The sequence below is a fragment of the Xenopus tropicalis genome, chromosome 5 (genome assembly GCF_000004195.4).
Source record: "Xenopus tropicalis strain Nigerian chromosome 5, UCB_Xtro_10.0, whole genome shotgun sequence".
In the NCBI taxonomy this organism is placed as follows: domain Eukaryota; kingdom Metazoa; phylum Chordata; class Amphibia; order Anura; family Pipidae; genus Xenopus; species Xenopus tropicalis.
Genome location: NC_030681.2, coordinates 20755161 through 20770091, shown reverse-complemented (window position 1 = coordinate 20770091; position 14931 = coordinate 20755161). Strand labels below are relative to the sequence as shown.

At 40.3% G+C, this 14931-nt stretch overlaps 1 protein-coding gene across 1 annotated transcript in view; it reads right to left on the bottom strand.

The window, feature by feature from the left end:
- Nucleotides 1-8681, bottom strand: part of msh2 (mutS homolog 2) — a 74680-nt gene extending 65999 nt beyond the window's left edge. The window contains exons 1-5 of the mRNA XM_002935381.5: nt 8385-8681; nt 5817-5971; nt 3881-4159; nt 2194-2340; nt 1930-2079 (exon numbers count right to left, since the gene is read on the bottom strand). Coding sequence (XP_002935427.2) covers nt 1930-2079; nt 2194-2340; nt 3881-4159; nt 5817-5971; nt 8385-8592 — 939 coding nt within the window. The 5' untranslated portion in view covers nt 8593-8681. The remainder of the gene's footprint in view (nt 1-1929; nt 2080-2193; nt 2341-3880; nt 4160-5816; nt 5972-8384) is intronic.
- Nucleotides 8682-14931: the final 6250 nt, after the last annotated feature.

Genomic DNA, 14931 nt, shown 5'->3' with positions numbered 1-14931 from the left:
AGTAACATGAAGAGAGGGCCTTGCCCCAGCATGAAGGCAGCCGTACACAAATTCTTTCCTGTCTGTATTAACAAAAACAGGAGACACGTACAGACCCCCACCCCTGTAAATGACATCACTACCAGTAATTGGCTCTTTCCGACGTGTTTGAATATAAATAGAATAAATACTTGCAAACAAAGGCTCTAGTTTGCATCTAATGATTAATCCACCATACTCTAGCATGTATAAATCTATGTAAAGAGAATAAAATGTTCTGTTATTTTGAAACATATGTGCCACTATGTCTTTAAAATGTTACCTTATTATAGTCACTTTCCACAAGTGAACCCCGGCCTCCTCCCAGTTCCCTATTACTGACTTATGTTGGTCAGCCCAACAACTTTCTTCTAGGAGTGATATCAAACTTGGGGTGTACTGGCATTCATTTCCCAGCTTTTATGAACTGAAAGTATATGCTCTGTTATCAAAAACCCATTATCCAAAAAGCTCCAAATTACAGGAAGGCCTTCTCCCATCAACTTCATTTTAATCAAATAATACAATTTTTACATTTCATATTGGGCCTCTGTGAGCTTGAAATGCCAGGGCCTATTTTAAATCTCAGTCCAGACCTGGCTAATGGGGCCGGGTACTACCCCTACCTTATTTCTATGCATGCAAGTTGTTTAATTAGTGTGAGCCTTTAGGATATTTTTCATTACAGAGGTTCATAGTTCAATGTTACTGAAGTAGAAAGAAGACACGTTTATCAAGTTCAGTTCTTTAGAAATAATCCATATTTTGCAACTGGTAGACCCAAAGGAAGGCAATAACAAAAAAGAAATACTGCAAAGCAGTCTACTATTTGCCTCTAAGGTTATTTGCTCCCAAAAGCAATGAGATCAGTCCCTGGCTCAACAAACTACAACAGTGCTGCACAACAGGTTGCCTGAGGGCTGCAAGTGATGGCTCCACTCTGGCTAAACATACCACAGATTCAACAGCATGGCAAGATTGCTTATGTGATAATAGTATAGGTATGGGACCTGTTATCCAGAATGCTCGGGACCTGGGGTTTTCCGGATAAGGGATCTTTCTGTAATTTGGATCTCCATAACTTAAGTCTGTCAACAATCATTTAAGAATTGAATAAACTCAATAGGCTTGTTTTGCCTTCAATAAGGATTAATTATATCTTAGTTGGGTCAAGTACAGGTACTGTTTTATTATTACAGAGAAAAGGGAATCATTTAACCATTAAATAAAACCAATAGGGCTGTTCTGCCCCCAATAAGGGGTAATTATATCTTAGTTGGGATCAAGTACAGGTACTGTTTTATTATTACAGAGAAAAGGGAATTATTTAACCATTAAATAAACCCAATAGGGCAGTTCTGCCCCCAATAAGCATTAATTATATCTTAGTTGGGATCAAGTACAAGCTACTGTATTATTAGTACAGAGAAAAAGGAAATCATTTTTAAAAATTAGAATTATTTGCTTATAATGGAGTTTATGGGAGATGGCCTTTCTGTAATTGCGAACTTTCTGGATAATGGGTTTCCGGATAAGGGATCCCATACCTGCAATAATGATTAGTAATTTATTCATCAATATTTAGGTTTAGCCATATCTGTGGGAGCCGCCATACTAGCTCAGAGACGGTAACCTTATCCAGAGACAGTAGGGTAAAAGTGTTATATCTTGGCCACATTTACTGGGGAAAAGAAATGGTAGAATGATTTCTATGGTTTACTAAGCAAGTAATAACTTTTTAAAGGAAAAATCTTTAAAATGAGAAAGTACCTTTTTAATGAAGAAATGCTATTGTTGTTTTCTATATAAATAATAATTAACTATAATAGCACTTTAGCATTGTCTTCTCTAGACTGCACCAAATATTCTATTAATTGAAAAAAACCTATGAATGATGGGTGTGACACTTACAGGGAAAAGGTTGAGCGCACCCACAGCTGCGTTATCTAGCTTCATATACTGGCTCAGGTCAAAGTTGGTCATCACAAACTGCCCAAAGTTTGACTCGTCAGACAACAGTTCTAAATACTTCATGACTGACGCCAAGGCCGACATTGCAACCTAGAATAAATGAATAATAATAGTAAGTCACTAGGAATCCAGGGGAGGGTATATGTACCAGAGAGGAGTACTGCCTCAATGGAAAATCTGTGAAGGGGAGATAAGTAATGGTACCTGTTTCTCCATCTCTGGTAATGCAGCGCTTGTAACCTGCTCTCCTTTCTTTGCTTTAAGCAGACGATTAAGGTCTTGTACACTGTCTTTTGTGGTGAATTCTGCCTTCTTTCTGTCTGTAATCAGAATCCCACCTCTCTTAACAATCTGTGGAAAGAAAATGGATTATAGAGAAAACTTTAACTCAGTGCAAAAAATAGCAGTACTATTAATATTAACAAGCTAGAAAGCGTAATATGCATAGCCATACAGCTATTCTACCTCCAGGCTGGCACTGACTAAGATACCTTGTTAAGCATAAGTGTAGCTTTAGTTGCCTTAGGCCAGTGATCCTCTACCTGTGGCTCGTAAGCAACATGTTGCTCCCCAAACCCTTAGATGTTGCTCTCAAAGCAGGGGCTTATTTTTGAATTTCTGGTTTGGAGGCAAGTTTTGGTTGCATAAAAACCAAGTATAATGCCAAACAGAGCATTCTGTAGGCTGTCAGTCCACATAGGGGCTACAAAGTAGCCAATTATAGCTCTTACTGGCACCCTAGGAACCTTTTTCATGCTTGTGTTGCTCCCAAACACTTTTTCCATTTAAATGTGGCTCACGTGTATAAAAGGTTGGGGATCCCTGCCTTAGGCAATGGGCACATGAGGAGACTAGTTGCCCATGATAAACCTCCCCTACCGTGGGCGACTAATCTCCTCCTCCCACTGGGAAATCATTGGTGGGAAAATATATGCGCCACGTTTTCTGAAGTTGCTCAAATTTTTTTTTTTTTAATTCCCTGCAGATTTATTGTGTGCCCGTATCCTTAAAAGGCTCATACACCCTGTATTGATGTACAGAGACCTATATACAACTATGCTGATAACTTGCACAGAACTGTATGGGTATTGTTAGAAATATTTGCTTTCTTCAGGAACACCCTGAGGTTGTTCCTCCTCTGAGCAACCTCACAGTGACAAACAAATAGAATATAAGGGCTATGTCACAGTGGTGTTATGTTGCTTTATCAAAAATTGTAACATAGCATAATATGCCTGTGAAAAATATATCAGTCAGGCATAAATTACCCATGATTTATTTTACCCCCATACAAATCTCTGCATTAATTTCACATTTCCCACAATCCACCACAACAATTCAAGCTTCAACATGTACGTTGCCACAGGTAAAAATGTGATGAGCTTTAAGGGCAAACAATTTGTAACAATGTATAATTGAGCTCTGTATGTTTATATCTGTAATCGCACCAGATTGCCTACAATGAATATGGGGACATTATCAAAGGGCATTAAATAGTGGTATTGCAGGAACTCTATAGTAACATTACATAATAATGTGGAATGATATTTGCTATGTTTATACACCACATGTGCCAGCAATTCTGACATAAGCATTTTTTTAATAGCTTCTCATTTGTCCTGGCATATCTGAAAACTCACACTATGAAAATATCAGCATGTAAAAGGTGTGTGTGTGTTTTACAAGCATTTTATAGTGTTTTCTATAGTGTTTATTTGGCATTTTTATGTGAACGCTAAAAGACAATCACTGCCATCAATGGTGGGGCATAACAAAGGAAGGAAGTGTGGGAGGGGAATTTAGAAAAACCTTGTGCGCCCTGCCTTCTCCACTCATACTTATTATTTCTTAATCAGCACTTGGAACTATTTCAACAAGCTGAATCTCTTACCTGCCTCAATTTCCCCATGTCTCCAGCCGTGTCTCCTCCAGGCATTACACATTCCTTTGGGCCAATCTGAACCAACAAAGCTTCCAGATTAGAGAACTGATCATTATCTGGAAATTCACATACTCCTAGCTTTCTCAGTGTGGAGTCCACATAACCAACCCCAACCAACCTCTGGCCTTCAGCACTGACCAGCTTGATACCAACTACGCCAACGGCTGTGGACATGTCACTGTTTCCAAACAGAATCTCCTCAAACTGTGTAAGATTACCCGGTGAGGCCTGTGAAAGTGAACAAACAGTAAGGGATTATGTCCTTACATATTATGTATCAAGAAAATAGTACAAAATATATTTTAACTGAAAATTGCAAAGTTTCCCTTTAGCACCAAGGTGTATTTTTCCAATGTGGTGTTGTACTTTTACTCAGAAAGCTCAAAATGACCCCAGTTGCATGTAAAAGCATGCACCTGTATAATACAGAAGAACCAGCTCTACTTCAAGTAGCACTGAATGCCTGGGAGCGACCATAAAAGTGCAGAATCAGCACAAGAGAAAAAATGCACCAGTAAATTACAGTTCAGTGGGGGGGGGGGGGGGGGGGGGGGGGGATTTCCCTATTCTAATGGCACAGATTCTTCCTCACTACAAGAGAAGTAAGTAGCCAATGGTACACTTAGCATTCCAATATCAAAAGCAATTTAGCACATGATTATATATTAATTATAGTTTATTTATACAGTGCAAGGTAGCTCAGTGGGTAGCACTTCTGCCTTGGGGTCCAAGCCAGAGCACTATCTGCAAGAAGTTTGTAAGTTCTCCCTGTACCCGCATGGGTTTTCTGTGGGCACTGTGGTTTCCTCCCACACACCAAAAACACACAGGCAAGTGTATTGGCTTCTGTCTAAATTGACCATAGAGTATGGGAATGTAAATGGAACCTTAGATTGTAAGCTCCTCTGGGGCAGACGCCTATGTGAATGATACATAATCTCTGCAAAGTGCTGCAGAAATGTGTCAGTGCTATATAAACACCTGGAAATAAACAGTGCAGGCATATTCATCAGCCTGACCAGATGTCTGCCTGGGCCATCATCCCATTGGCCAAAGCTGCTAACAAATAAATCATATTGCAGGAGTAGGTTGACCCACCAAACAAGGACAGCTTTAATGCTCAGGACAATAGCCCAAGTTCCCCGTAAATCAGCTGATAAGTTGTTGACTTCATCTAAAGAAGCCAATATGGCCAGATTAATTGACTATAGTGGTGAGCTTGGCCACAGACAGATAATTAATATTGCAGAATAAGGGCTCTGGCACCCGCGACAAAACTCCCTGTTCGCCGGCGACTAATCTCCCCGAGTTGCCTTCACCTGCCATCCCACCGGCGACAATGTAAGTCGCCGGTGGGATGGCACACGCGGCGGCACGATTTCGCGCAAATCGCCGAAAAAGCCTTGCACAGGTTAACTGCTTTAGCATTTATTCAAACCACTGCACACTAGTGTTAAATGCTAAAGCAGCTAACCTGCGTGAAGGTGTTCTCTTCTCATTTTGTGATATTCCAAAGGGCCAGGCGGTGAGCCATTGGAGATTGATGCATCGTGCTTTGTGAGCAGTAAGGCTGAACATTCAATTTTAGATAATTAATATTGCTTAAAGGATGAGTGAATTAGCCTGACATCTGTTTTTATGTGGGTGGGCTCAAAAGAAAAAAAGATTCTTGAAAAGAATCACTTGGAATCAGATATTTGTGAGTCTATTAAGCCAATGACTGCTTTAGTGGCTACATGACTATCTAGTCACTTGGCCAACTGCTGAAAGACCAGATCTGTGCAGGCCAAATCTGCTAGTTTGAATAGCAGACTGCCTGATACATGCCTGTTTCAGATTTGAATCAAGCCAAAGGCAGTAGCAGTTACAGTGCTGAGGGTTTTACCTTAAAAGCCAGCTGCCAATCATTCTCTTTTGAGGATTTGCCTCCAGATTTATTTTTATAAACTTCTACTCGATACTGCCGAACCAGAAGCAGATCCTTTACTACAGACTCGAAGTTCATTTTGCTGAGCACCACGCTCTCCAGTTTCTTGCTTCCTGATAAAGAAGAACAGCATAGCATTTGCTATATATTAATAATATTAGTTATTTAGTCCCCTTTTCTTTACCATTAGTTTTATGGTCCCTTTCTGCATGTATCACATGTTCAGTTCCTGTCGCTGTGACAAACAGGATCATTTCTGCTTACAGAAACCAAAGCCTCTGTCACGGGCACCTGCAGTCATGCACTAGTGGCTTGTTGGTGTGGGCAATAGACCCAATGCAGCTGCAGTGTCTGTTTATTAAGGTTAAAAATAAATACAAATAATACTATAACTCCTCACCAAATAATGCTGCAATTTAATTTTGCACCAAAATTCTCAATTTTGTAAATTTTATATAAAAATATTTATAATATTTTGTCTTGCAGGTTTGCGCTAATTATGCCAACTACACTCTAAAGCAGCGTTTTTCAACCACTGTTCCGCGGCACACTAGTGTGCCGCGAGATGTTGCCTGGTGTGCCGTAGGCAGGGCACCAATGTACTAGGGGGGCACTGCTCTTGGCACCAATGTACTAGGGGGGCACTGCTGCTGGGCACCAATGTACTAGGGGGGCACTGCTCTTGGCACCAATGTACTAGGGGGGCACTGCTGCTGGGCACCAATGTACTAGGGGGGCACTGCTGCTGGGCACCAATGTACTAGGGGGGCACTGCTGCTGGGCACAGAGTTAAATTTTTTAACATTTTCTAATGGTGGTGTGCCTCGTGATTTTTTTCATGAAACAAGTGTGCCTTTGCCCAAAAAAGGTTGAAAAACACTGCTCTAAAGCAAGCCCTGCACGTTGTATTGAGCCAGGGATCCCTAACCTTTTATACCTGTGAGCCACAGTCAAATGGAAAAAAGTGTTGGGAGCATGGAAAAAGTTCCTGGGGATAGCGATAAGAGCTATGATTTGCTATCTGGTAGTCCCTAGAGAAGGCTCTGTTTGGCTTTACACTGGGTTTTATGCAATCAACACTTGCCTAGAAATTTAAAAATGAGCAACTGCTTTGAGGCCACTGGGAGCAACATCCAAGGGTTGGGGAGTAACATGTTGCTTGAGAGCCACTGGTTGGGGATCACTGTATTAAGCCATATACAGAAATGACATCTCCAGAACATATAAACATATCTGGGGTTAGGGGATCTCTGTAAACCTGCAAATGCTGATTGGTTGCTATGGGTAACTAGAAATACAGCAATTTTTGCTGTGTACATTATGTTATGTACAGTCACAATTACTCAAGATGATGGCACAGCTAATTCTACAGGTATGGGATCCATTATCTAGAAACCTGTTTTCCAAAAGGTTCCGAATTATGGGAAGGCCATCTCCCATAGACTCAATTATAAAGCAAATAATTCTAATTTTTAAAAATTATTTCCTTTTTCTCTGTAATAATAAAACAGTACCTTGTATTTGATCCCAACTAAGATATAATTACCCCTTGTTGGGGGCAGAACAGCCCTATTGGGTTTATTTAATGGTTAAATGAATCCCTTTTCTCTGTAATAATAAAACAGTTCCTGTACTTGATCCCAACTAAGATATAATTACCCCTTATTGGGGGCAGAACAGCCCTATTGGGTTTATTTAATGGTTAAATGATTCCCTTTTCTCTGTAATAATAAAACAGTACCTATACTTGATCCCAAGATATAATTAATCCTTATTGGAGGCAAAACAATCCAATTGGGTTTATTTAATTTTTTTTTTTTTTTTTAGTATACGTAAGGTATGGAGATCCAAATTATGGAAAGATCTCTTATCTGGAAAACCCTAGGTCCCGAGCATTCTGGATAATAGGTTCCATACACGTACTAATAAGGGTTACTCAACCCAACACCAGATAAGTACAACCTGTCACTCCCCACCTATTACATACTGTTTAGGTACAGCACCCAAAATCCATAGGCAGTATGCTTTGTTTTTTATTCATGCAATTTACTAAAAAAAAAATTATAAGATGAAAAATCTGTTATTTCTATGTTAAAATGGCATGTTGATTAGTAATAAAGGCTATTTGTTGCCAACCCTGATGATTTAAGTATAAGTACAACCACCCATTGGTTACGCACATATAATAGTGCATCAATGACGGCTGCAAAATATCATTCTAAGAACGTTCTTATTTATATGACTCAGATTCAGGAGTCACAAACACCAGTGCAAAGAATATATACAACCAGAGACATGTTGCTTTCAAACTCAAATACCATTAAAATGCTAGAAATGCTTAATGAATGAATGACCCAACGTTGCCTAGAATGACTAGAACATTACTAAGTAGCAGCCTAGAGTTATTGGCCTCTGGGAGTTGTAGTTCAGCAGGATAAACCCTGACAGTATATTCCTGTCATTGGCCGACCCACCCAATAGAGCACTAGGCAGGGGGGATATTAGACAATAACAAGGCAGAGGCACCTGATCCCAAGTACTTGATCACCCCATTGGTCTTGAAAACTTCTTTAGCGGCAAAGATTGCATCGCCTCCGTGCACCGTGTAGTAGTCGTTCCTATCGAACACCCGCACAGTGGTGTCGGGCTTCTCGGGCATGGACTGGTAGAAGCTGATGAAGCCATTCTCGGCCCCGCTGTCCATAGACAGCTTCTCTTTGGGCTGCACAGCCATGCTGGAATCTCCCGCCACCAGATACACACACACCAGAAAGATGACAGAAAGGGGAGGAGCCGAGCAGCGACTTCCCAACGTGCTGACGTACTGATGGCAAAATGCGTTGTTTGCTTATGGTTGAAGCTACCTAGGAGCCATGAAGGAACAGGGCATAGGGTCACATGACCAGATTTACCTTGCTGTGGTAGATTACCTGGAGTCGGTGAATCTTTCCTGATCATAATAAGTCGTGTGTAGTTGAATATGTGTAAAACTAATATAAAAGTGAGATAGACATTTGTGCTTGGTTGAAACGCATTGTCTGTCGGGCACGAAAACTAGAAACCATAAAACTAAGTCTGACGTGATTACATGTGGTGGGATGCCCAGGGTCATGTTTTCTGTATATAGGTTAGAACCAAGGGATGGAGCCTGTATAGAAAACTCCAATTCCCCCTCTAATTTAGTGCTATTCTGCGGCCTGTTAATGGGCAACAAAATTTGGTGGTGAATGAAAAGTGGTACCTCTCTCTCCCCTGAGCTTGTATTGCCAATGTCAGTAACTAGGCGATTAGTCTCCGCGACTTTTTGAAAAGTCATGTTCCAAATATATCTCATTGCTTTATTCTTTCTAACAGGATACACTTACCTAATACAACGTATAGAGCGGCCATAGAACAATATGTTAAAAGACTACAGATGTCAGGAAAAAAATATAATTCAGGTATGGGACCTGTTATCCAGAGTGCTCGGGACCTGGGGTTTTCCAGATAAGGGATCTTTCCGTAGTTTGGATCTCCATACCTTTAGTCTGCTAAAAATCATTTAAATATTACCATAAATAAACATAATAGGCTTGTTTTGCCTTCAATAAGGATTAATTAGATCTTAGTTGAGATCAAGTACAGGTACTGTTTTATTATTACAGAGAAAAGGGAATCATTTAACCATTAAATAAACCCAATAGGACTGTTCTGCCCCCAATAAGGGGTAATTATATCTTAGTTGGGATCAAGTACAGGTACTGTTTTATTATTACAGAGAAAAGGGAATCATTTAACCATTAAATAAACCCAATAGGGCTGTTCTGCCCCCAATAAGGGGTAATTATATCTTAGTTGGGATCAAGTACAGGTACTGTTTTATTATTACAGAGAAAAGGGAATCATTTAACCATTAAATAAACCCAATAGGGCTGTTCTGCCCCCAATAAGGGGTAATTATATCTTAGTTGGGATCAAGTACCGGTACTGTTTTATTATTACAGAGAAAAGGGAATCATTTAACCATTAAATAAACCCAATAGGGCTGTTCTGCCCCAAATAAGGGGTAATTATATCTTAGTTGGGATCAAGTACAGGTACTGTTTTATTATTACAGAGAAAAGGGAATCATTTAACCATTAAATAAACCCAATAGGGCTGTTCTGCCCCCAATAAGGGGTAATTATATCTTAGTTGGGATCAAGTACAGGTACTGTTTTATTATTACAGAGAAAAGGGAATCATTTAACCATTAAATAAACCCAATAGGACTGTTCTGCCCCCAGTAAGGGGTAATTATATCTTAGTTGGGATCAAGTACAGGTACTGTTTTATTATTACAGAGAAAAGGGAATCATTTAACCATGAAATAAAACCCAATAGGACTGTTCTGCCCCCAGTAAGGGGTTATTATATCTTAGTTGGGATCAAGTACAGGTACTGTTTTATTATTACAGAGAAAATGGAATCATTTAACCATGAAATAAACCCAATAGGGCTGTTCTGCCCCCAATAAGGGGTAATTATATCTTAGTTGGGATTACCGTATTTTCCGCACTATAAGGCGCACCCAAGAGCCTTAAATTTTCTCAAAAATAGGCCGTGCACCTAATTATCCAGTGCGCCTTATGTGTGCACTGAGTTCCAAAATCTGTAAAAATGTTGTTGTGCGACTTTGGTAAGCGCTTCGCTTGATTGACTGTCGGACCATTTCCCGCTGACACAGGGACGTAATACGTACACTACATACGTTGGCAGCGATAAACCAATCAGAGAACATTACGTAATACGTACAGTACATACGCTTACCTCTGTCACGCCTCCGTATGTTTTAGCATGCGCCTTATAATCCGGTGCGCCTTATATATGGGTTAAGTACAGAAATAGACCCTGTAATTGAGACTGCGCCTTATAATCCGGTGCGCCTTATAGTGCGGAAAATACGGTAAATCATATACAGTAGCAGTGGTTCAGTTCTGGCTTTTTTAAGCCAGCGATTGGCTACATATGAAACTAGTGTAAGTTACCATTACAGCAGTTATATAAGCTTTTTTATACCAATTGCTTACAGTGTGATTTCTCTCAAAATGTATGAATGATGTACGGTTTTGTGAGATGTGTGTGTGTCATGTGACAGTAGTGCACTTTGTAAAAATATGCCCAACTATCTCAGGCCATATTTGGCGTAAAATACAGGGAAACTCCAGGTTTAGAAAAAAACAGGCCGAGCTTGATTAACCAAAATGCTGCGTAGGCCCAGCCTGCTACTTTGCCCACAGGTTTGAGTAATTTATGTAATCTACAGCATAAATAGGGCCATCATTAGTCATTAACCAGTATTTATATTCTCAAATCCTTAGGCTGATGCCACACATGGCGTTTTTACCCTGCGTATTTTCTAATTTTCTCAGCGGCTGAAAAACGCCCGATATCATCATCCATAGAAATAACTTGGAAAGACTCGAAGCAAACCACACAATGCGGAAATACGCTAGAAAACGCCTTAGCACGGATTTTTCAAGCGTTGGCCGAAATACTCCAGTATTTGCAAAGCAAGCTATTCCTATGTATACACAAAGGCAGCTGCCAGACCTAGTGGAAATACGCAGTGTTTTTTGCTATTTCGCACTATTAGCACCATGGAAATGGGATTTGCTACATCACCAGTACTAGGCTGAAAAACGCCATAGTCAGGGGCTGTGTGGCTTGTGCAGCGTTTTTAGGCTGAGAAAAAACGCAGCGTAAAAACGCCACGTGTGGCATCAGCCTTACTGCTTAGGGGAGTATTGCAGCAAATCATAAGGTTAGCTAAGTAGCGGAGGTATAAATGCCACCTATGCTATGCTGCAACACAGTAAAAATAGCCAATGTGTGTGTGAGTGAAAGCCAGCGATGTGAATATTCACCTAAATAGGGGCCGTATAGGGAATCATTGCAGCAAATCATGTGCTTAGCAAAGCAGTGGGGATTTAACCCTTACACTTATGATAACTCCATGTGATTTGCTCCAACAAACTAAAATGGGCTAAGATCTGTGTGAGTGAAAGCCAATTAAATATGTGCGTATGGATGAGTTAGCTAATAGAAGGAGCTATTGTTCCTGCTAAAGGTCCCATGATGTTTTGTCACTCGGTGCTGGACCAGAGAGGGAACAAGGGGCTTGGGCAGCCGCAGAAAGGACTGGGCTTCCTACATAAGGGCTGGGGTTTAGCTGGTTTTGGAGGATGAGGGGGACAGATTGTGAGGATCAGGGCTTTATCAGGTTGGGTTTGGGTCCCCACAATTCCTTGCAGTTATCTTGAATGTAGAGGCTTGAGGCTTGGCTCTTTCACCTTTTCAAAGAATCTACACTACTAAGAAGTCAAAGAGATATATAATATTTACCAGGGCAGGAAATTGACCAGCTTTTAGGGTGAAGACACACTTGGCCAGCGGTTCTGAACCTGTGGGTCGGGACCCCTTTGGGGGTCGAATGACCCTTTCACAGGGGTCGCCTAAGACCATCGGAAAACACATATTTCCGATGGTCTTAGGAATAATTTTATGGCTGAGGGTCACCACAACATGAGGAACTGTATTAAAGGGTCGCGGCATTAGGGAGGTTGAGAACCACTGACATAGAAGGAGAGTGTAATCAGCATTGGCATAAATATCAATGCATTGTAACCTTTTCTGGAAAAAATACCTATATATCCGCATAGGCAGATTTTCAATAAGGCTAGGGCAGACTAAGCCTCCCCAAACCTGCTTGGCACCTTAAAAAAACTCACTTGTTTCCGCACTGCTCTGGAACCTTTAACATGGGGAAATCTTGTTGCATTCCTCCTTCCTGCAAGCTACGGTTCTGCTGTAATCAGCAGTGCTCTGATTGGATCTTTTTTCTTGTGCCTTCTCCAATCAGAGCACAACTCTCTTGACAGACAGTAAAATTGACCAATCAGGGCACAGATGTAGGCAGGGCTTGGGAAATATTACAAACTAAAGCAGTGGTTCTCAACCTTCCTAATGCCGTGACCCTTTAATACACTTCCTCATGTTGTGGTGACCCCCAACCATAAAATTATTCCTAAGACCATCGGAAATATGTGTTTTCAGATGGTCTTAGATGACCCCTGTGAAAGGGTTAAAAACCGCTGAACTAAAAGAAGTGCAGAAATGAAGACTGAGAAGAAGAATCTGCAGGCTGTAAACTTTACCTTAGAACTTCACCAACTCTGAACTTTTCCTGCAGATTTCATCCCATTCCTCAGGTACTATACTCATGGGGGCTGATTTACTAACCCACGAATCCGACCCGAATTGGAAAAGTTCCGACTTGAAAATGAACATTTTGCGACTTTTTCGTATGTTTTGCGATTTTTTCGGATTCTTTACGAATTTTTCGTTACCAATACGATTTTTGCGTAAAAACGCGAGTTTTTCGTAGCCATTACGAAAGTTGTGTAAAAAGTTGCGCTTTTTTCGTAGCGTTAAAACTTACGCGAAAAGTTGTGCATTTTTCGTAGCGTTAAAACTTAAAAGGTGCAAAGTTTTGCGTAAGTTGTAACGCTACGAAAAAAGCGCAACTTTTTGCGAAAGTTTTAACGCTACGAAAAATCGCCAGATTTTACGCAACTTTTGTAATGGCTACGAAAAACTCGCGTTTTTACGCAAAAATCGTATTGGTAACAAAAAATTCGTAAAGAAGCCGAAAAAATCGAAAAAAATATGAAAAAATCGCAAAATACCGATCATTACGAAAAAAACGCAATCGGACTCATTTCGACCCGTTCGTGGGTTAGTAAATCAGCCCCTTAATGTTCTAAAGGCTGAGTCACTAGCTGAAATTACATCTATTCCCTAAAAATATAATTGTGCTTTTCTATATTGTTGTTTTTTACACTTACTATTTTTTACTTTTGTCAGTGTTTTGTTCATTTCTAGTTAGTTACAGGGGAGCCCTCATAGCTGGGAAACAAAGCAATGTTGTGATCAGTGCCAGTGTTATAGTGCCAGAGCCTGAATATCTGCCCTCAGTACCCACTGCATCTCACTGCATATAATGTGGCTTGGATGTCAGTACCCATTGCCTTTCTCACTGCCTAACACACATTTAAGCTAACTGATCCCAAACACAAATGGATTGAGAACCCCTCACAGAAGTTCTGGCATGAATACTTAACATTTAAGGGTGAAAAAAAGCACTATCACTTGCACTTTTGCACAGTATCCCTGGAAGTCAGTGGGAACCACAAGAGGTAGGTGGGGGTTTCATTTTTACACCAGCAGCGGATCTCACATTAGCTTTAGAGCAGTCTATTTTAGTATGGCCCATTTTAGCATTTATGTCCCTGGAAATGTCCTTTTTTCAGAACTGATTCACTACCCAGAATAATTGCAATTGAGGTCAGAAATCAGTTCTCAATATCTGCCTTCACTCTCTGACCTAGTTACACCTGCCTGTCTGTGACACAATTGCACTGTTATACTTATGAACATAAAGCATGTCATTTCTGATAGGTGTGGCTCACTTTGCCATGTTTGTGCTCGGTTCTTGTTTGGCATAATTACCCTGAAAATTATATTTAGTTTTTATGAACTACATTACAATTAATAATATATTTAAAAGAAGATGAATGCAACATGGCAGCACAGTAACAGTGCAGTCTGCAGCATGAATTTAAACTAGCTGTGTGCTGTTTGTGGTAGCGCTATGTGATAAACATATAAAATTAAACCATGTACCCAAATGCTTCAGTGAGAATTTATTTTTATTTAAGTACATTTGATTTAAGTACATGTTGGTATGGATATTAACAGCCAATCAGCACAATATTTCCCCTTTTAAAGATAGATAATATTAAAAATATTACTTTAACTTGATGCACATTTTTATCCAGTACGTGTAAATAGGACAAATCCCTGCATACTTACTGTGGTTTTCTTTTTGTGTCTTTTTGGTGCCCACTGCCATGTGGAGGTAAAAGAGAAATGTTTTCCTTGAAGCTGAAGGCCTAGTTTCTATAGCAGGGTGTTTGCTCACAGCCCGGCTTTTTTCTGTTGTCTAAACATCGATCCACCCAGTCTGTGTTGTACGTGGGAACTATACTCAATG